Source organism: Ascaphus truei, chromosome 13, assembly GCF_040206685.1.
Source record: "Ascaphus truei isolate aAscTru1 chromosome 13, aAscTru1.hap1, whole genome shotgun sequence".
Classification (NCBI taxonomy): Eukaryota; Metazoa; Chordata; class Amphibia; order Anura; family Ascaphidae; genus Ascaphus; species Ascaphus truei.
In genome coordinates, this window is record NC_134495.1 from 18,991,270 (window position 1) to 19,012,185 (window position 20,916).

At 44.9% G+C, this 20,916-nt stretch overlaps 1 protein-coding gene across 1 annotated transcript in view; it reads left to right on the plus strand.

Moving 5' to 3' along the window:
• Nucleotides 1-20,916, plus strand: part of TRPV4 (transient receptor potential cation channel subfamily V member 4) — a 54,957-nt gene that overhangs the window by 8,498 nt on the left and 25,543 nt on the right. Inside the window, 3 exon segments of the mRNA XM_075568758.1 lie at nt 12,587-12,988; nt 19,525-19,697; nt 20,608-20,760. Of these exon segments, the coding sequence (XP_075424873.1) occupies nt 12,606-12,988; nt 19,525-19,697; nt 20,608-20,760 (709 nt within the window). The 5' untranslated portion in view covers nt 12,587-12,605.

Here is a 20,916-nt window from a genome sequence, read left to right on the forward strand (position 1 = left end):
ACAAAGATTGAGCCACCTGTGCTGAAGCAGGGACTGATTGAGCTACCTGTGCTGAAGCAGGGATATCCTGAAACCTTGACATGTTGTGTGGTGGGGGGGGGGGGGGGGGCAGGTCTTAAGGAAGGGAGTTCAGAACTCCTGGGTTAACCCTTGCAGTGCTGGAGGTTGTGCCACCTGCACTCCGCTATTTCCGCTCCTGGGATCTGCTTTATTAAGTTCGCAAAGACGTCTGCAAAATGTGCACGTTCAATATTAAATCTCAGTGGAAGTACTGAAATGAATCCTAACGTAGGCCGCGTTCCTGCTACCTGTTGGAAATACAGCTTTGGGTTAATGGGAACGTCTGTTTTTCCGACACACCCAATGTCCCAAGTATTCTGTTTTGTAATGTTATTCTGTGCGACCTCCCCCCTGGTGTCCAGAACAAAATCCTTGATGACTTCAAATAATGTGTGTATGTATGTACTGTACTGTGTGCGTATGTGAAGGCCGCTTGCTCTGTTTCTTCCTTTTTAATGTCCAGTTTGCTGTACACTTCAGCAGATGCCATGGAATCAGTGCGGGCAGAGTTATGTAGCTGGGACGTATAATGACACTGAAGATAGGAAAGCAAATTACAGGCGTACAGGTTCTGAGTGGGGAACTAATCAGCATGCTGGTATTTCCTAGCTCTGTCCTCTGTCTAAGCAAAACCTTTACACCCTCTTTCCCTATAACCAGCAGTAACAACAACACTTTGGCCAAAATGTTAAACTAAAAGACCATTTTATTTTATTTAATAGATATCTATACATATATATTTAGGCACTGTACTGTGTATAAGTTTCACTGGATGTGCACTGAGCTCTGTCTGTGTTTCATGTTCTGTCTCTGGTTTTAAATAATTACCAGGGAAGTTACAGGGGGAAACAAAATGGCTGCTAACTCTTGGGCCTTTAGGAAGGCGCAGCATCATTGGTTGCGGCTTCCTATTGTTCGGCCATTTAAATCCCTTTTAGAAACCAGGAAGTAATACTGGTAACTATCTCGGGGCCTTGGAGGGGTCTCTAGAGCTGAAAATAGTGCAGTTCAGCTCCGAAGGACCATCCTGAAAAAAGGGAGGGTAGGGGGGGGGGGGGTGGGGGGGAATGGTAGTTAGGTTGAACGGCTGATTTAATGCTTCTCCTTAGTTTATTATCTGCAAGAGAGAAGATACACCGTAGGTTCACAATGCGTAGGTTCACAATGCGTGGAAGCCATTATCAATCCCCATCTTTATAATCAATTGAAGACAGCCATTGTCTCATTTTTGCATATACTCCTAACAGGAATGGAGATAGATTGAGACAATGACAGAGGGTGAAGAATGAGAGGGACAGAGAGAGGGGAAGGTAGTGACAAAGACTTTAGGAAGAGATCCATTTAGACAGAGATAGGGTCACAGAAAGCGACAGAGAGGATTGAGTAAATGGAAAGCCCCAGATACAAAGACGGTGGCAGTAAAATACAGTGATATGTAGACACAAGAAGAAAACACTGACAGATTCTATGGCCTTTATTCACTAAATGTGCTGGTGCTAGGGATTAGTAAAGCTTCAACTGGTGTTCTGCTTCTCCTAATGTCTTTCTAGTTGCCACGGCGCATGGCGGCTAAGTGCGATTTTGTTAATACTAAAACTCGTAAGGTGTGTGTGTGTGTGTTACAAATGCTTATACTTTAACATTTTGCTAGTATTTGAAGTGTATCCCAAATTATATTGCAATACTCTTGTGGCTTTAAGGAGCCTCTTACTTACCTTTCTTGTGTAGCACCCCCTTTGGGGACTGCTAGTTAGCATAAGGGGTTAACAGCCTTTAATTGGTTAAGTGTGTGGGATCACTCAGGTTATTCCCTTCCTCATCATGTGATGCAGAAGGGATGCCACTCCTGTGTATGTCTTGTGACCAGTGATGTCACTATATAGGGAGATAGAAAGATGTATACATAACTCCACCCAATGTTCTAGAAGAGGGTTCCTCAGAGTTCAGAGTGAAGCCTCGCAGTGAGTCCTGTAAATAGGTCTGTGTGTATAGTTGTGTATTAAGGATGTCCCGTCACAGTTGTTTGTTTTCAGTTAAGGAACGTGCCCTATATAGTTAGAGGTATTTTACAGGGCCGGCCTTAGGGCAAGGTGGCCACCTTGAGCCCCACGCCTTTGGGGACCTCGCACTCCCTCCTCTCCCTTCTGTTGGGATCCAAATTTCACCTGACCGGAAGGGGGGAGCTGGAGGAGGGAGCGCGGAGCCCCTTGACTGGCAGCGAGGTGTGTGTGTTCTCTTACCTTCTCCGCAGCGGGCTGCCTCCTGCAGCGTCGCGTTGCTATGGCAACATGTGACACCACAAATGACGGGGTGCTGTGCATTGTCATGGCAACGCGACGTCACATGACGCTGTGACATCATGCGCCACGACGCTGCCGGAGGAGGGCTGCTCATCTAGGTAAGTCCTACCCCTCTTTCCCCCGCACCCCCCAGGAAAAAAGCCTAAAGCCCGCCCTGAATTTAAGTCCATGGTAATGGCCCCAGATTGTCCTTTGGCCAGAAGAGGAGTGAGCCTGTGCTCAGCAGGGAGTTCTCAGAGTAGAAGCTCCGTAGCATAATCGGATCGGCCCGACCGGAAGGTCCTAATTAAACTCCTGATCCGACAAGTGTAGACTAAGAATGCCGTGCGCCGAAACGGAATAGTGATCCCGCAGAACAGTGTGTGTCCCCAACAAGGGTCCACCTCAGAGAGGGCATTATTGAAGCTATGCAGGAGATTGCCAATCTAACCAGCACTAAGGGAAACCAGCATAGGTACCTCCCCAGCGTAGGAGTGAGACCTACCAGGGGAAGAAGCACCGAGTAACCATATTGTTTGACACCAGTAAATGCCTATGAGAAAGTATCGAGCATTATCAACGGCTGCGAATAACGCTCTTGTCTGTACTATAAAAGTTCCTGGTGCCCATCCTTATTCTATCTGCATATCCACGCCCAGCCTGCACCCACCCAGCACCCTGAGCAGGTATGAGAGACTGAGCACAGCCATGTATACAGCCCATCCAATGTAAACTTCTTTGGAGCCGGGCTATCAGGGTTACACTTCCAATTACCACGTATTAGTTGGCCACACTGGGGAGTTTTAAACCCTAAGAAAAATGGCTGTGATTGTAGATGTATCGTGTGACCCTCTTCCCACAGGTAATCCACTTATAACGCAGAATATCACTGAGCTTCACGAGGAGCAAAGTGCAGTTTTTCACACTGAAACTCACTTGTAAGTTAGGGCAGGGCTGTGCAAACTGAGGGGGGTGTAAAAAATTTTTTTGGGGGGGAGGTGGAGGGCAGAGAGAGGCGCCTCTGTAAGTCACTTATCTTGTCTCCGACGCCGTGGGGGTCACATGACGTCGTGTTGCCATGGCAATGCAACGTCACATGACCTTGTAATGTCAGAAAACGCCGGAGGTAAGGTGGAGGGGGGGTGGGGGGGGTGTTTAGGTAGGGTTTTGTAAATGTATGTGATATGGATGTTACATACCTGGATGGCGTTAAAATATAAATAAAGATAGACATTCATGCTTGCAAAATGTTGACACATTCTAATTTTCATGTCTTTAAATGTATCTTTAATGATATTATAATAAGCTTCTGACCCTTCTACTCCTAAATGTTTTCTGATCTGGTCCCCTTTGTAGAACTGGTTACAGACCCCCGCGATGACTTTTTAATGACCGCAAGGCAGTCATATAGCTCCATACCCAGTGACTTCCAGTTCTGTGCACGTATCCTATTCCCTGTGTCAACTTCCCTTTTACTTTTCACGTGTTACAGTTTCGATTTTGTGCCTCCTGCCTTTTCGTTTGGGGGACTGTGGTCACTCGTGTTGGATGTCACGCTGAGAATCTTTCAAAATCTGCTGCATGGGACTCACGCACAACAGACAAACTGTCCGACTTCCAACCTTGCACCAGGTTCCGTGCAGAGCCAGTGATCAGTCGGGGTGTTGTAGGTTCTTTACCAAAGAATGGGGGTCCCAGTAGCCGCTCCACTTGCAGGAATCACGTAATGGCGGAGTTTTGCAAAGCTCCCGCACCCTGCGGGCCAATAGGAAGCTGTGACATCATCCGGTGCAGCTTCTTATTGGCCCACGTGATGCGGCAACTTTTTTTGTTTCAATCTTTTTTATTGTTTTCACAACACAGTAACATCACTTTAGGCATTGATCTGCGCATCACCAGGTATATGTTCAGTGAACCATTTGTAGAATTTTTAACATAATAAAAATCATGATAGTTCTAATACAGAGCGTGAACAAATCCTGTGGGGCGTACTTATAGTACCTATAAAAAAGGTAGAGTTAAAGAAGAGGTAAAGATAGAAGGAAGAGGAGGACCTAAGGGGGGAGTGGAAGTGGAAGCAACCTAATTACCCGATACTTAAGGTTTTTAGAAGGGATTCTCTTGATATCGTTCCTTGGGTTGTCTAAACTTCGGTAAACTATGTGTTATCTTATTTCTTTCTCTGGGATAGGGTATTTTACTCTAGGGACCAGGGTTCCCATATCTTGTCGAACTTGTCAAGGGAATGGTTTAATTGGGCTGATAGCTTTTCCATTAGTTTAACGTTGTTAACTCTTATGATTACAGTACGTCTCGATGGGGGGTTTATATTTTTCCACGCGGCTGCTATAGAGCATCGAGCCGCTGTGAGGATAAATGATATAAGTTTGCTTATTGGAGTTTGTAATTCCTCTATTGGTTTTGCTAGTAGGAATGTCAGCGGGTCTATAGGTATCCTCAGATCTGTGCTTTCGAATATAAGATCTTGAATCATGGTCCAAAATTTCTGTATTCGTGGGCAGTCCCACCAGATGTGAACCATGTCCCCTCTCATACCACATCCTCTCCAGCAGAGATCTGGTGTTCCTGGGAAGATCTGGCTCAATCTTCTCGGGGTTAAGCACCATTGAAATAAAATGTTATATATATTTTCTTTCGTTACTGTACAAATTGATGTTTTAGATGCAGATTCCCAGATATCCCTCCACTTAGACTCCAATAGTCTTTATCTATTTCTATATTTAGGTCATCGGCCCATTTCCGCATGTAATTGTGGGGTTGGGACGTTGCGTGAGATGCTATCCCCATGTATATTTCCGAGATTAAACCACCTCTATAGAGACCCTCCATACATAGTTTTTCAAAGTTCGACAGGGTGTTAAATTTGCAATTCTGATAAAACTTTTGGAGAAAGTGTCGGATCTGTAAGTAGCTAAAGATTGGTAGGTTCTGTCTGTGGGGTTTTTGTTTTAACTCCTGGTATGAGAGAATCTCTCCTCCTTTGATAAGATCTTTTGCAGCTAGCATGTCCATACTCCTGAGTTGTTCCACATATTTAGGGGAACACCCCGGTGGGAAAAAGCAAAGGGACCCTGTAGACGGACGTTCACAGAGGTACACAATTGGAGGCTTTTATAAGGTGAAATTATAATAAGGCTTTATTGTGCCTTTTCCTTTTTATCAGGAAATCATCCAAACACAGGGGGAGGGAACAAAGCTTCTATTCACTTGGGAGTATTTCTAGTGAAATCCTATGCAATTAATTCCCATCTCCGTTAGTTAAGTATTTCTCCCAGCCCCAAACATATAGCATGAAATAAGCAGATATAAGCAGTCTCTTAATTATGAAAGTCTTATCTGTTTCTTGCTGTAGAGTAAGCTTCTCTGCTCTCCTGGAACCGCAGCCGTGCGTGCACAGAAAATATCAGCATCCAGGTTTAGAAGTCTTATTTGGTGTTTTGCAATCAGCTATGCTGGGCAGAGCTCAAGACCGGTCAGCTCCAGAGATGTGTGTTCTCTTGGTCAGTCTCTCCTGGGAGTCTCAAGAACACTCCTCTGTATCTCCAAAGGTCAGCTCTCATTCAGAGCTAAGGAGTCACTTCCTGTCTCAACAGACAGGCTTTTGTAAGCAATCAGGCAGGTGGTGTTTATTAATTGACTACCAGCAGTTAACCACCACACTGCCAGATTAAAGGCACATTGCTTGAACAGGGATTACTCCCCTGTTACATACCTCCCCTGTTTGTGGGAAGCTCGGGCTTGCCACGGCCAAAGCCCATCCTTCCACTCTCATTCTAGATATCTCAGTGACTTGAATGAGAGTGGATGGAGGAAGAGAACCCTCAGTCCTGTTGGGATTGGAGCCCTTTCTCCAGTTTATTCGTGTCTCCTCCTGAAGGTGTTTGAGATCAGCATCCCTCAGTCGCTCGAGGAGGACTTTCTCCAAGTATAGTCTTTTTTCTACGTGCGCGGTCATGAGATTTCCCTCGCGTCGGGTGCTCGTCTTATTGTAGGCATGCTGTATGGCAGCAGTTGCAGAGCGTTTAAAAACCGCCCTTTTCCCACTCAATGGGGTTACTAGTTCAGCCCCTTTTAGATTAAGTTGCAATTCCACACCCACTTCCAGAGAATGTCCCATCTTTTCAGCTTCATCAGCTAAGGATTCTTCTGGTTTTAATTCAGCACATGTACCTTCTTTTGTTGCCTGCTGGGTGGCTGAAGGTTTTGCTAGTGCTTGTTTAGGTGGTTCAAATTTTGCAACCTTGTCTTTCAGATGAGCGGTATTCCCAGCTCTCACTGTACCCTTGTCTTCATGGGTTTTTGAGGCTGTGGGATACTGACGCTTAGTCAGGGTCAATACTTGTCCTTGTAGGACTGTAATCTTATCCGCGAGAGATCCCTGTTTTTTGAGTGCGTTTTGCAAGTCTCTTCTCAGGGAGTTTATCTGCATGCTTTGCTTTCTCTGAGCCTGCCTCCACATTTTTATTGTATTGTGAAGCACTGTGAACTTCTTTGCTTGGGCCACAGTTACTTGTTTCAGTTTCTGGACCTTCTTGTGCTCCCTTTTGTGCCGCGTCACCTGGATTCTAAGCTTGGCTTTTAGCGTTGCTTTGGCGATGCTCAGGGTAGCCTTCAGTTTCTCATGCTGCTTTGCGGGGACATACTGGGTCATCAGACGTTCCCGCAGCACTTGAATTTCTTTAGCAGCCTGCAGATTGTCATCCTGCAGAGTTCGCTGCTTCTCCTCAGCATACTGGAGGTGTGTACGCAGACCTTGCAGTTGGTTCTGCAGTCGGTGCTCTGCTTCAAACTTTTCCTTGACTTCTTCTGGCAACTGAAAATTTTCTTCTTTCAGTTTTAAGTTTTCTCTTTTTAATCTTGAATTTTCTCTTTTTTCAGTCTCTGTATTTTTCAGGGCTTCTTTGCAGTCCTCCTTCCATTTACACACATCTGCTTTGAGAATGACACTCTCCTGGCGTGAGACTTCCTTCTCTAGGTTGAGGGTCTGAAGCTCCTTCTGAGAGACTTTGAGATCTGTATCAAGATTACCAATAGTTTCTTTAGCAATGTCCAGCTCCTCAGTGAGACTGTGTAGTTCCTTTCTGGAAACTTCCAGGTCTATGCGGCAGCTGTTGGTCTCATGATGTGAGGCATTCAGCTCTATGCGAAGAGTGTGAACCTCTTGCTGGAAGACTGTCAACTGCTTCAGTGCCTCCTCATACTTCCGCTTTAGCGTAGCCACCATTTTATCCAATTGGCTCTGCTTTTCATCCATGGTGGAAATAGTAGCCTTTGCAGTATCTAGCTCAGTCTTGAGATCCTCCAATTCGGTCTTGGCCGCAGAGTAAATTGCGAGCACAGTCTTCTGTAGCTCAGCATTATTTTTTCTCTCCCTTTCCAATTCTTCACAGAGCAGATCACAGTCATGCCTGGCAATTTTCAGGGCGTCTTCAGGGCTGGTCAAGGGATCGTCACTCACTGGTTCCGGCTCCGCTTCCCTGGGATGACTGGTTGAGGGTTCCTCACTGTTGGCACCGGACAGACACTTCTTTGGGGAACACGACTTCTGCCTTCGGCCCTCTGGATATTCGGTTAACCGCGTGACGAATTCTCCATTTTCTCTAGGCTGCAGGGCAACTCGGTCCCCCTTTTCCTCCACAGGATCTGCGGACGTGTCTGTTCCTTCCACGGTAAGTGAAGAACTGCTTTTCTTTTTCTTTTTCCGCCTTTTTGATTTGGATGACACCATCACTTCAGGGATATTGGGGTCTCCATCTTCATTTGAAATGTTAGCGGCTTCATTATATACGCCAGGCTTTTCTTGCAGTTGCTTTAGCTGACAGATATATTGGGTGATCTGCTGCTCCCGCTCTGTCTCCTGCTGATCATATTCGTCAAAGGGAGCGGTCTTTTCTGTTCGTGCCGAGTTCAGGCACCCCCACCATTCTTGGGGTGTTTTGTGGGTGTGACACGGTTCGGGTTTCCCGTCCCGTAAGAGATGTCTTACTCTTTATTGGACTGGAAGGGCCACTCTTCCGTGGGGTAGGGTTCATTACAGGAACGCTGCATCTTGTCCTCCATTTTTAGGCTATCAGGTGTAATTTTCTTCCTGACCTCAGGAGGCACTATTGCAGCTGTTGCCACTGTATTTGCTAGAACTCCCAATTGTGGTAGTCCTACAGATGGGCATATTTTGCTTGTAGAGGTCGTAGCTCTCACAGGCATCTCTGTAGACTTTTCTTTCTTGGGAATTTTTTTTTTTCAATATCAGCAGTACTGTTCATGCATTTTCTCTTATCAGGTATACAAGATGTGCAGTTGCTAGGTAAAAAAGTCTATTTTCTCTACACCATTTACTTGCTAGGTGCAATCTCTCCGCTTCAGCAACAGAATTTGGTTTTCTGCCTGAGTTCAGTAATTTTCAGTCTCATCTTTGGGTATTATGGCATTCACACTTCACACTTTGGGTGTCTGTTTTTGCTCCCAAGATATATATATATATAGGCAGAATTTTTTTACTTGCAGAAAAAAAAACATTCTTTCATTCCCGGCAGGGTGACTCAACACTCAGCATTTGTTTGCTAAAAATTCCCCTGCTTCAGCACAGTCTTGTATCAATTTTCACACTTTTCTGCATATACTCCCTTCACAGCTGGTAGCCCTATGCGGTGTGGCAACCTTTATTTGCAAAATCAGTACCACTCGTGGGTCACCATCTGTATTCACTGCTTAAGCGAAACTTTTGAAAACAACAAACACCAATCCCTTTTTAAGGGCTGACTCACTTCTTGAACCCTGACTATGTCTGGAAGGCAAAACCCTATTTCAATGACCATATTACACTTTGTGATAGGCAAAATAAGGTTTAGCTACTTCAGCAGTCTCTTCTGGATTTTTGTAAGTTTCAGTGCAGTGTGTATCCCTTTAACTCTGATCTCTGCTGCGTGAGGGTTTTTTTTTCTCAGACTGTTTGTAGGCAAAAAGCATAACAAAAAATGTCACATAAAAATCTCCGGTCCTTTTTAACTTCAAAGACACCTCTTGTCCCACCTCGGACACCATATGTAGACGGACGTTCACAGAGGTAAACAATTGGAGGCTTTTATAAGGTGAAATTATAATAAGACTTTATTGTGTCTTTTCCTTTTTATCAGGAAATCATCCAAACACAGGGGGGGGGGGGGGGGGACAAAGCTTCTATTCACTTGGGATTATTTCTAGTGAAATCCTATGCAATTAATTCACATCTCCGTTAGTTAACCATTTCTCCCAGCCCCAAACATATAGAATGAAATAAGCAGATATAAGCAGTCTCTTAATTATGAAAGTCTTATCTGTTTCTTGCTGTAGAGTAAGCTTCTCTGCTCTCCTGGAACCGCAGCCGTGCGTGCACAGAAAATATCAGCATCCAGGTTTAGAAGTCTTATTTTGTGTTTTGCAATCAGCTATGCTGGGCAGAGCTCAAGACCGGTCAGCTCCAGAGATGTGTGTTCTCTTGGTCAGTCTCTCCTGGGAGTCTCAAGAACACTCCTCTGTATCTCCAAAGGTCAGCTCTCATTCAGAGCTAAGGAGTCACTTCCTGTCTCAACAGACAGGCTTTTGTAAGCAATCAGGCAGGTGGTGTTTATTAATTGACTACCAGCAGTTAACCACCACACTGCCAGATTAAAGGCACATTACTTGAACAGGGATTACTCCCCTGTTACAGACCCACTTATCTCCTGGCACCCCCTACGGAGGTAAGTATCTCTGGAAGCAGGGGACCCCGGAGCTGGAATTAATGGGGTTCAGCTCCTTAGAAACCCCTGCTTCAAACCTATGTGAAAAAAAGTCACTGGCTTGGATTGCTCCTTTTTAAATACGATGTGCCATTCAGGTAGGGTGATCAGATTTTCAAAAGTAAAAACACATTAAAAAATGATTTATAAAACAAATTTACATCACTTAAAAATAAAATATTATAATGGTATTTGTCTATTGGCGTCCCCATTTATGCTGCATTATAAGACCCTGGTAATCCGTTCAATCCTCATTCAATCAGTAATGGGCCGGAATTTTGGGGCGCCTTTTTCATTTCCAACCAATCAGCTTTCACTTGTCATACAGTGTGTGAGAGCGACAGGTAAAGTGATTGGATTGGAGGCACCAGCCAGGCACTGTCTCCTCCCCGTCTCTGCACCAGTCAGGTCCTGATTAAATGCCTGATCATTGAATGGAGTACATCGTACGTAAAGGTCAGGGAAAGGGATAAGTGACACTATAGGACCCGCTGTGTGAGGGGACGCGATAATGGGATTCATTTGATAAATATCCAGTGATGGAGAATTTGGGGATTTTGAAGCAAACTGACATTTTGAAGCCTGAATACAATCTCTACAGGATCAGAAACCACAGCCGTGCCCAAACTGGGTCGGCACCAAACCAACCACATTAGCTAATCGGATCCCACTCACCCTGCAGGGACCCATCCAAACCCAATCCAGAACCAAGCCATGCCAGGTCACAACCGAACCCACCCACAATATAGAACCAAAACCACCCCAACTATAGAACCAACCTCACTTTGGGCTATCCCATGCTAACCCAACACATTACCTGATCAGAACTAGTCCATATCCCTCCACCAGAACCTTCCTGGTAAGAACCAAACCCACCCATATCAATCGTTGAAAAATCCTCATACAATGGATCAAAACCAAACCCTAACCATCATGGGCCAGAACCGGTCCATATACCCCTCTCCTGCCACTCCCAGATCAGGCCTCGGGATGTCTTTCCCTTGCTCCGGTTCAGGGCGGGTAGCGGCTCCTGACTTACAAATGTTTGAGCTGGGACGTGCATGCTCCCACCAAAACGGAATGTCCCTGAGGAGGCCACCGTACCCTGCTCTCCTCACCAGGCCACCCGTCACTTGCACATCAGCTTCAAAACCGCTTTGCTTACGTCACACACAGAGGTGGGCACAGATTGGCAGGCATTGCTGTCCTCTGTCGGCATCCTCTGCTCTCCTTCCCACCGACCAAAACCGGGACATTTTGAAGAATCCCAGGACAGATCCATTCAAAACCGGGACGCCTGGTCACCATACATTCAGAAGATAAGAGAGTCTGAAATATAAAGTGTCTGGGAGGTTAAAATGGAGCTCTCCCCAGTGCAGTCTAAAGGTTACCATGGTAACCTCAGACACTAGATATGAAAAAAATGATGTTCTTGGATATGAACATGATGGCTTCTGGGAAGGGGGCGGGATTGCTGCTTTAATGCCACATCGACTGAGCAAATACTGGCTATGCAAAACTGACCTCAAAATGTACTTAACAAACACCCTCCCTATGAGCTTTTAAATTGTATGTTAACAAATATAACTACATATTGTTTAACGACGCCTAGAATTCCTCGGTTTGCCTTGGAGAAGGGGCTGCATTAAATCTTGTTGCACATAGCTGCCAGCAAGTAGAAAATGACATGTTGTGTGAGTATTTATAGAGCGAGTGAAAGAGGGGTCTGTCCTGGAGCTGGTTTTAGGCGTGGGCTCTAAAACCACATCTGGGAATGGTACGGGCAGCGGCTTATACAAGAGTCTGTAATATACAGATCTTAAGCCACGTGAGATTAAAGCTGTATTTATACTTTTTAACTTTAGCTAAAGACGCCGCTTCGTAATGGCAGAAAAAAATATGTTTGCAAAACATCTGTATGCAGTAGTTCAGTGTGTGATGTAATGTGAGGGGCAGGCGGACCCTTTGTGTTTAGACTATAGACCAGACAAACTGATGTACAATAAATACAATGTTACACACAGATCGTCTCATACACACTCTCACGGATACACGCAGACCCGCACGTGTGTATAAACAGCTGACAGTGTAAGCCTGTCTTTTTTTTTTTTATGTATGCTACATTCTCAAATACAAATTCTGTTTTTTTTTGAGCTTAATACAACTCTTAATGCTAAAGGTAGGGAATGGGTGATGCTCTGTGCTTTCCCAGAATCCTCTAGTGCAGTCATTATGAACATTGGTCTATGTAGCTTTCCCATAATCCTCTAGTGCAGTCACTGTTCTAGAGAATGTTGATGGACACTGGTCAGTGTGCTTGGTTCCCTTCCCATGTTCTTCATTGATGAGATGTTCTTTAAGTTCAACCTGTCTGAGTTTTCTCTACGTTTTGAGGGATTTCATCTTCAATATCAAAATGCTGTGAGTTACTAGAGGTCTTTCTCATATAATCTCTCTCTCTCTCTTCAGAAAGTTCCAGGAATAGAAGATGGCGGATCCCTCACACCTCCCCAAACACAGCGTATCTCTGGACATCGATGACACCCAAGGTGATGATGGATCGACACATAATGATACGTTCCCACTCTCCTCCCTCGCCAACCTGTTTGAGAGCGAGGAAGGGACTGTTCCCTCTGAGGTGACCCGCTCACCGCAGGCCCATGGGGACAACAAACAAAATCTCCGGATGAAGTTCCAAGGGGCTTTCAAGAAGGGGATGCCCAACCCCATGGACATCTTGGAGTCCACCATTTATGAGTCAGCGGTTCCAGGACCAAAGAAAGCCCCCATGGACTCTTTGTTTGACTATGGGACCTATCACCAACACCCTACTGAGAACAGACGCAGGCGGAAGAAGATACTTCTTGCTGAGTAAGTGATGAGAAAAAAAGGGTTCATGGAAATTACCAGCAGATATTGTGTGTGTGTGTGTGTATCCTGGCAAATCAGTAGCAGTGTTTTAAAGTCTAATTTTAAGCTGTCAGCATGGTAACCGCTGACGCCTGCTTACAGAGACCCCTCTCTTGGCCTAGTACATCTGCGTCCTCTTATTGGCTAGATTCCAGTGACATCACGGTGCTGTTCACCACATCTCCTACCAACCCACCCCCTGCCTGGTTTAGATAACCGGGGAGCAGCTGTCCCATCCCCCCCTCCCCCTCTCATGCACTGGGACCGGGGGCAGGTTATGATGATACCGGGTAAGTGGCCCAGCAGATTTCCTGAGGGAAAGCCTTGGGAGGTGGGACAGGAGAGGGAGGGCAAGGCTGGAAGGTTGCACGTTTGCCATGGTGATGGATATGGTGGCATCAGGGAGACATTTTTATTCACAGGCAAAATAAATAATAAAATAAGTAACCAGTGGGAGAGAAGTGAGAGCAAAAGAACCCCCAGAGGGCAGAGGCACCCCGGGACACACATGGTGTGTGTGTGTGCGCGTATGTATATACATACATTGCGGTGATCTGTCAGCCGGTTGAGAAGAGCTGGCAGATGCATATAGCGCCTCTGCGATGGCTGACACGGACCCCATGTCCGTGGTGTCGGATCCCCAGCACGCTGCAAAGCTGTTCCTGGTAAGTCCTGCATGGAGGTGCCGCTGAGCCGCCAGGTCTGGGACAGCTGGGAGAGTTATCGCAGCTCACCCCCTCCGGTGGATGCGGAACCTCTGATCGCGGCTTTCTCCTCCCCCCCCCCCGTGTTCCGGTTATAACGCGATCGCATCGGGTGGACCCCGAGCACCGCGTTATAATGGGGTTCAGCTGTATGTATATGTATGTGTATATATGACTAATACACACAAAGCGGTGTCGCTCAACACTACAAAAAATAAACGATAGCAAAAATCAGGCTAAATTAATCCAAAATATATGACAAATAGTCTGGGATGACCGATGGTGCTGGGGAAAGATTAATACTGTATATAAACACACAAAAAACTGACAATCCCCATAAGCACTCTAAAATAATCGTAATCAAAAAAATAATAAAGCATGAAAAAATCTGGATCAAAAGACAAATGGATTTTAATAGTACACACAAATAAGTAACACTAACAATTTAAAAAACATAGAGAAAACGAACCGCTCTGTGAACCTCCAAAGGACACTAAATGTGCAAAAAAAGAGAATAATGCCTAAACCTATGTAGCTGCAGAAAAAATAAGAGCCACTAACGTGTAAACACAGGGAGAAGGAAAGGCCAAAACTACTCTCCCATCCCTCATCAAATTAACAGACTGAACTGAACAGAATGAACTAAACAACCCCCCTCCCCCCCCAAAACCCAAGGTTAATGCTATATACTGTAATACTACCCTATACTCTAATGGTCAAAAGATGACTGATCCGCAAAGACACAGCCTAATAAGCCTATAGGTATGCAGCAAAAATATATGCATAAATCAGGGGGTGAAATGGGTCAAAAAGGTACACAAAAATATGATGTCAATTGAGTACCCACTGCAGAAAATAAGGAAAAATAACCGGACTATATCAAAGAGATGTGCCTGTGTATAACACATACAGCCCTATTAAAGTCACCATATCTGACCAGGCAAATAGAAGTGTACACAGGCAAATCTACTTATAAAAAAAGTGGTATAATAACCACAAAGGAAACGGGTGATACTCAGCTGATGTAGATAACATAATCAGGAATCCATGATGGTATACGGTCCCTGCTGTATCATAAGATCCTCCGACGATCATATGGAGGAAATCAACCCGCTTCAGCTCAGTCCCAAAAGAAGTGTATCATGGCAAAAACATTCTCAATAGAATCATGGATTCCTGATTGTTATCTAGATCAGCTGAGTATCACCCGTTTGTGGTTATTCTACCACATTTTTATAAGTAGATTTGCCTGTGTACACTTTTATTTGACTTGTCATCTTTTGACCATTAGCGTATAGGGTAGTATTATAGTATATAGCAGTAGCATTGACCTTGGGTTTTGGGGGGGTGTTTTGTTTAGTTCATTCTGAGTCTGTTCATTTGGGGAGGGATGGGAGAGTAGTTTTGCTCTTTCCTTCTCTCCCTGTGTTTTCACGTTAGTGACTCTTATTTTTACTGCAACTACATAGGTTTAGGCATAATTCTCTTTATTTTTTTGTTGTTGCACATTTAGTGTCCTTTGGAGGTTCACAGAGCGGTTCGTTTTCTCTGGGTTTTTTTTAAAATTGTTAGTGTTACTTATTTGTGTGTACTATTAAAATCCATTTGTCTTTTGATGAAGATTTTTTCCTGCTTTATTATTTTGTTGATTACGGTTATTTTAGAGTGCTTATGGGGATTCTGTCTGTTTTTTGTGTGTTTATATATTAATCTTTCCCCAGCACCATCGGTCATCCCAGACTATTTGTCATATATTTTTGATTAATTTAGACTGATTTTTGATATCGTTTATTTTTTTTGTAGTGTTGAGCTACACCGTTTTGTGTTTGTTAGTCATATATACACATACATACAGCTGAACCCCGTTATAACACGGGGCTCGGGGTCCACCTGATGCGATCGCGTTATAACTGGATCACGGGGGGGAAAAAAAAAAAGACTGCGATCAGGGGTTCCGCATCCGCCGGAGGGGGAGAGCTGGGATAACTCTCCCAGCTGTTCCGACCCGGCGCACAGCGGCATCCCCACGCAGGACGTGTGTGTGTGTGTGTATATATATATGTGTGTGTGTATATTAGTGTTCTAGTTGTTGCCACGATAGCTCTATCTTCCAAAGACAATTCTGGCAGACATCTTTACCGCAGCCCACACGAGAACAGGAAGAACACATCACGTGTTGGTTAGAATAATGTCTCTGTTCCACAAATGACTAGGCTGCTTCATTTTTTAACTCCCTGGCTCCTAAGGGGTCAACACACTTTTAGCGGGAAGCTCTTTATAAAATCAAGGTATGAAAGACACATTTGAGGCATTCTTCCTGCCTGATGCCTACACATTCCTGCCAGATCCTCCCTCAGGAAAAACACGGGCTGATTTTTAACAGCGGGTTGTAAATAGAGCTTGCTAACTAACTGCCTGCGTATTTCAGGGACACTGCCTGGCCAGGTTCAATTTTTTTTTTATTAAGCAGACCCTACTTAAAGTGAGAGGTTTTAAAGTTTTTTTTTACCGTGGCCTGAAACAGTAACGGGGGGAAATACACCATATAAAATATCCTAATGCCTGTACAATAATATTACCTGCAGTCCCTTCCCGGAGGGTGGGGGGGGGGCAATACTCCGTATTTTTTTTTTTTTATTCGGTATGGTGGCAACATATGCTGCAGCGCAGTACAATGTAGGAGGGAGGACGATAACATTGTATACAAAAAGGGTACGTCTAGGTTGAGACAATCTGAAGGTCTCTGTTCCAATGAGCTTACAATCTAAAAATCAGTGTATGCTTTAAAAGCAGAAGTGGTGTGTGTGTGTGTGTGTGTGTGTGTGTGTGTGTGTGTGTGTGTGTGTGTGTGTGTGTGTATATTATTGTTTGGTCAAAACGCAGATGCAGTGAAAAGAGCCGGAAATAAGAAACATTTGCAGAGATTCACCAGCTCTGATAAAGGGGGGGAATCGTACCCCTAATTCCTCGTGAACTGACATTCAACTTCGTGCCGAATCGGGGTGCGAAACCCCACGTTGGAGCTTGATGAATCTGCCCCTGTTGACCTAGTAAATGGGCAGTCGCAACGGTGACAGCGAAACAGGCGTGTCACAGCGCGATGGAAAATTGGGGACGGTGACTTAGAAATGGACAGTCATACTCAAGGACAAATGTTGGGTTTTAGTGAACATAAGTACAATTTTGGACCACCGTGTCATTTTACCTACTCACCTGTAACTTCCGTTTTTTATCTGATGGATGCTTTTATTCTGTCCTTCCCAACCCACTGACGGTCCCTGATGTGTGTTACTGCGGGAAAGTTTGCTTTCGTCCAAAAGTTTGTTCATTTGCATGTCATTTCCCAGAATCCCTAGCTGCAGTGGAAGCACTGTTTGCTAAGGGATAATGGGGAAAGGCGGGGGGCTGCAGACCTGTCTGAGACCTGAAACCAGTCAGTAAGAGTTGCATGTTCCATTCATTTCGATTACTTACGCTTTCAAAATTCAATTGAACTTGTAAACGCCCTTTTTTTTCCAGGGGGGTGGGTGGGGACTGCTCTTTCCCCTCTTTTTAAAAAAGTGCCATAGCGAATTTTGAACAATTTAGGCTGTGTTGCTAAAACTTTTGACTCCAAATGTTCTAGCGAAATATTCACGAGCTCCGCAAACTTTCAGAAATTTCGCTCGACGCTGCAAAGGAGCGAATCTCGCCCGATTCCTACATCTCTACTAAAGTGATCAACACCCTTTTTGTTATGTTTACCAACGAGGCTTTTTTCTCTCTTGGTTCTGACATCTCATTTTATTGCGTTCTACAAATAAACACAGATTCTAGATAGGAAGTGACATTTAACGAAAGGGAGTATCGCAGATGGCGGTAAAACGTAACGCGGTGATAATCTGAGACTGGCACAAAGGTTGCCAGCTGTTTTGTTAATCGATAATACTGATATTAATATTTAGCATGGGGTTAATGTAGGATTAACCGCTTGCAGTGCTAGGTGGGGGGTCAGATGTAATGGATTAGGTTCAATCCTTATTAGTTTGGAATGAACATTCTGAACATTTAACGCCGCATTCTCCTCCAGAATCATATGAGTTTAACTCCTACAGGTATGTTAGGTGTGTAAAAAAACAAACAAAAACACAGGATGTTTTTCACCTCTAACGTCTGACGTTACCATAATAACCTTTAGACTGCTCTGGGGAAATCTACATTATAACCTCCCAGAGACTTAATATATCAACGACGTATACTCTATGCTCTCTTTTTTTTTTTTTTTTAAACATTTAATTAAAATTACAAACTGGAGCTATGCTGTGCTTTAAAAACCGGGTCACCTCCTGGTTAGTTATCAATTTAGTGTGAGGGAGTGGGGCTTCAACATGCCCTGACCAGAAGACCAATTGGGAAAAGGGTACAGGATAAGGCAGAGATACATTTTGGTTAAACACTTCAGTTTACAAACATCCCCAGGATAAACGTTCAAAAACAATCTGAAAGTACTGCCACATATCTTTTTAAAACATGAACTATTTTTAGCGTGATATTAAATCTATTGCACCACAATGAAATCATCCTTTAAATGTTTGTATATGACACAGGGCTGAGAGGAAGTTGTATGTTTCTACTATATACAGCATTGATTTGTAGCACAAAGATGCGCACACACGCACACACGCACACACACACACACACACACACATACACACACATACGCACACACACACATACGCACACACACACACACACACAAACACACACATACACACACATACACACACACATACGCACACACGGGTACATTTGCTGCATTCTCTCTCTTAGAATCCGTTCTGAGTTTCAGCTGCTCGAGGCAAACACATCATTATCTTTTGCAAACTCAGGGGCCTTTGCAAGGTCAAACGTGTTATGAGAAACTGGTTTGGTAACTTTTTTTTAATATGACCCAATATTAGGAATAAGTCTGTATGCTTTGCATATCAAATTGCGCTCCAGGAGGCCTCCATCCATGGAGAACTTTTATTTCTAGTCTGTAAGCACCCACCCACGTCACCAATGAATTAGTGGAGTCTGATTCCCTATAAGCTTTTGTTACTGAACAGACGTAGCATTGAGCAATGATGTTACTACCCCTTTGCTGCCAAAGGAGCCTGCAAGGCATTGACGTAAGTATTTGGCAAAGGTTGAACTCATAGGACAGGAGTGCCACATTGGTGCTGTAATCGGAGGAGGGGGAATCTGGGGGGGGGGGGGGGGGACCTGGCCGGCCGATACAAGAATTAGGTTGAGTACGATGTCTGTGATCATCAGGCTGGGCAATCCTCTGCCACCAGGCCGGGCCCTATGCTGCCACCTGGGGCCCACAGGTAATGAGGACCTACTTACCCCTTACCTCCCCCTGCTCAGCGAAGCAGGGGGTCCAGGTCAACAATCTGTCCTGCCACCACCCTCCCCCCCCGTCCCAACCACCCCGTGTAAATTGAGGGCGGCCTTGGTGCAGAGGAAGGTGAGCAAAAGACCCCAGTGTGATAATGGCCAGTTATATCTTGTCCTGGTCCTTGAACCTGATTTAAATCCCGGTGTCGGCTCCTTGTGACCTTGGGCAAGTCCGTTTATCTCCCAAAAACAGATTGTAAGCTCTACGGGGCAGGGCCTTGTGTCTGTAACATTCCTATGTGCTGCGCACTGTACTGTAATTGTGATGCGTTTTGAGTCCCATTGGGTGAAAAGTGCTATATGAAATAAATATTATTATTATTATTATATACAGTTACAGAGAGTACAAAGTAACACCTGCTTCATTTCCAGGAAGGAAAATCAAAACAGCCAAGCCTCCACTCCCGACCCTCCCAAGGTGATAAAGATGTTTAATAGACATATCCTCTTTGACATTGTGTCAAGAGGGTCAACGGCGGAGCTGGAAGGTTTCCTGCCTTTCTTGTTGGCTCGGAAGAAGCGGCTGACTGATGAGGAATTTCGAGGTGAGGTACAGGGACTTTAAAATCTGACGTCTCGCCCCCTGCTTCAGCCTCTCGCACATCGTGCACAGACTTAATCTGCAGGAATTGGAATGGGCTAAAGTCGCACGTTCCAGGAAAGGCTACCAAGGCAAACGTAATCCCGTCGCTGCTGGGCCAAAGAACACTGGGGTTAAAGGTGTCCTCTGCCCTTTGTAGCTGCCGACCACCCCACCCCGCCCCCCATGTCAGCGCCTACTTTGTGGCCCAGTGAGTAAAGACACTGACTGGCATTGAGAGTTTGAAGTAGCGGAGCCTGGTTCAATTCCCAGTGTTGGCTCCTTGTGACCTTGGGCAAGTCACTTTATCTCCCTGTGCCCCAGGCACCAAAATCATAGATTGTAAGCTCCACGGGGCAGGGACCTGTGCCTGCAAAATGTCTCTGTAAAGCGCTACATAAAACTAGCAGCGCTGTACAAGAACATGCTATTATTATTATTATTATTATTATTAAATACCACTGCACCAACACGCACTGGTACCAAGTCGAAACACAGGCACAACTGATCTATACAATTATATATATATAGACACACTTGCATGTACATACACACGCTCATCTTCATATAGTGCCAGGGGATAAAGCAGTGACATTACATCTCAGCTACTCGTCCAAGGAGATAGCGTAAGGGAAACTATATGGCAGAATATAACCGTGTGTGTCATACACTGTTATATTCTGCCATATAGTTCCCCCTACTCCCTCTCCTTGAATGAGTAGCTGAGTGATAATGTCACTTCCTTTGCCCCCCCCCCGATTCAAATCCGTGTCCATCAGGAACAAGCTTGGTGGGGCAGGCGCCTGCAAAATCCTATGTACGGTGCTAAGTACACCGTCAGCGCTATATAAGAAAAGTATTATTGTATTTTTTAGAGCCCTCGACAGGGAAGACTTGTTTGCCCAAAGCTCTGCTGAACCTGAGCGCCGGGAAAAACGACACCATCCCCATGTTAATGGACATCGCTGAGAAGACGGGCAACCTCCGGGAGTTCATCAACTCGCCTTTCCGGGATGTTTACTACAGAGGTGGGTACCGGGCACAACGGAGGCTGGCGCTCTTGTCATGCGCGACGGAACATGGATCAACCATCATGGATTCTGAGTAAACATCTTCAGTATCCGACAGACAATTGCTCCATTAAATATTGGATTGGATAATGGGGCACGTTCACTTAGTGGTGC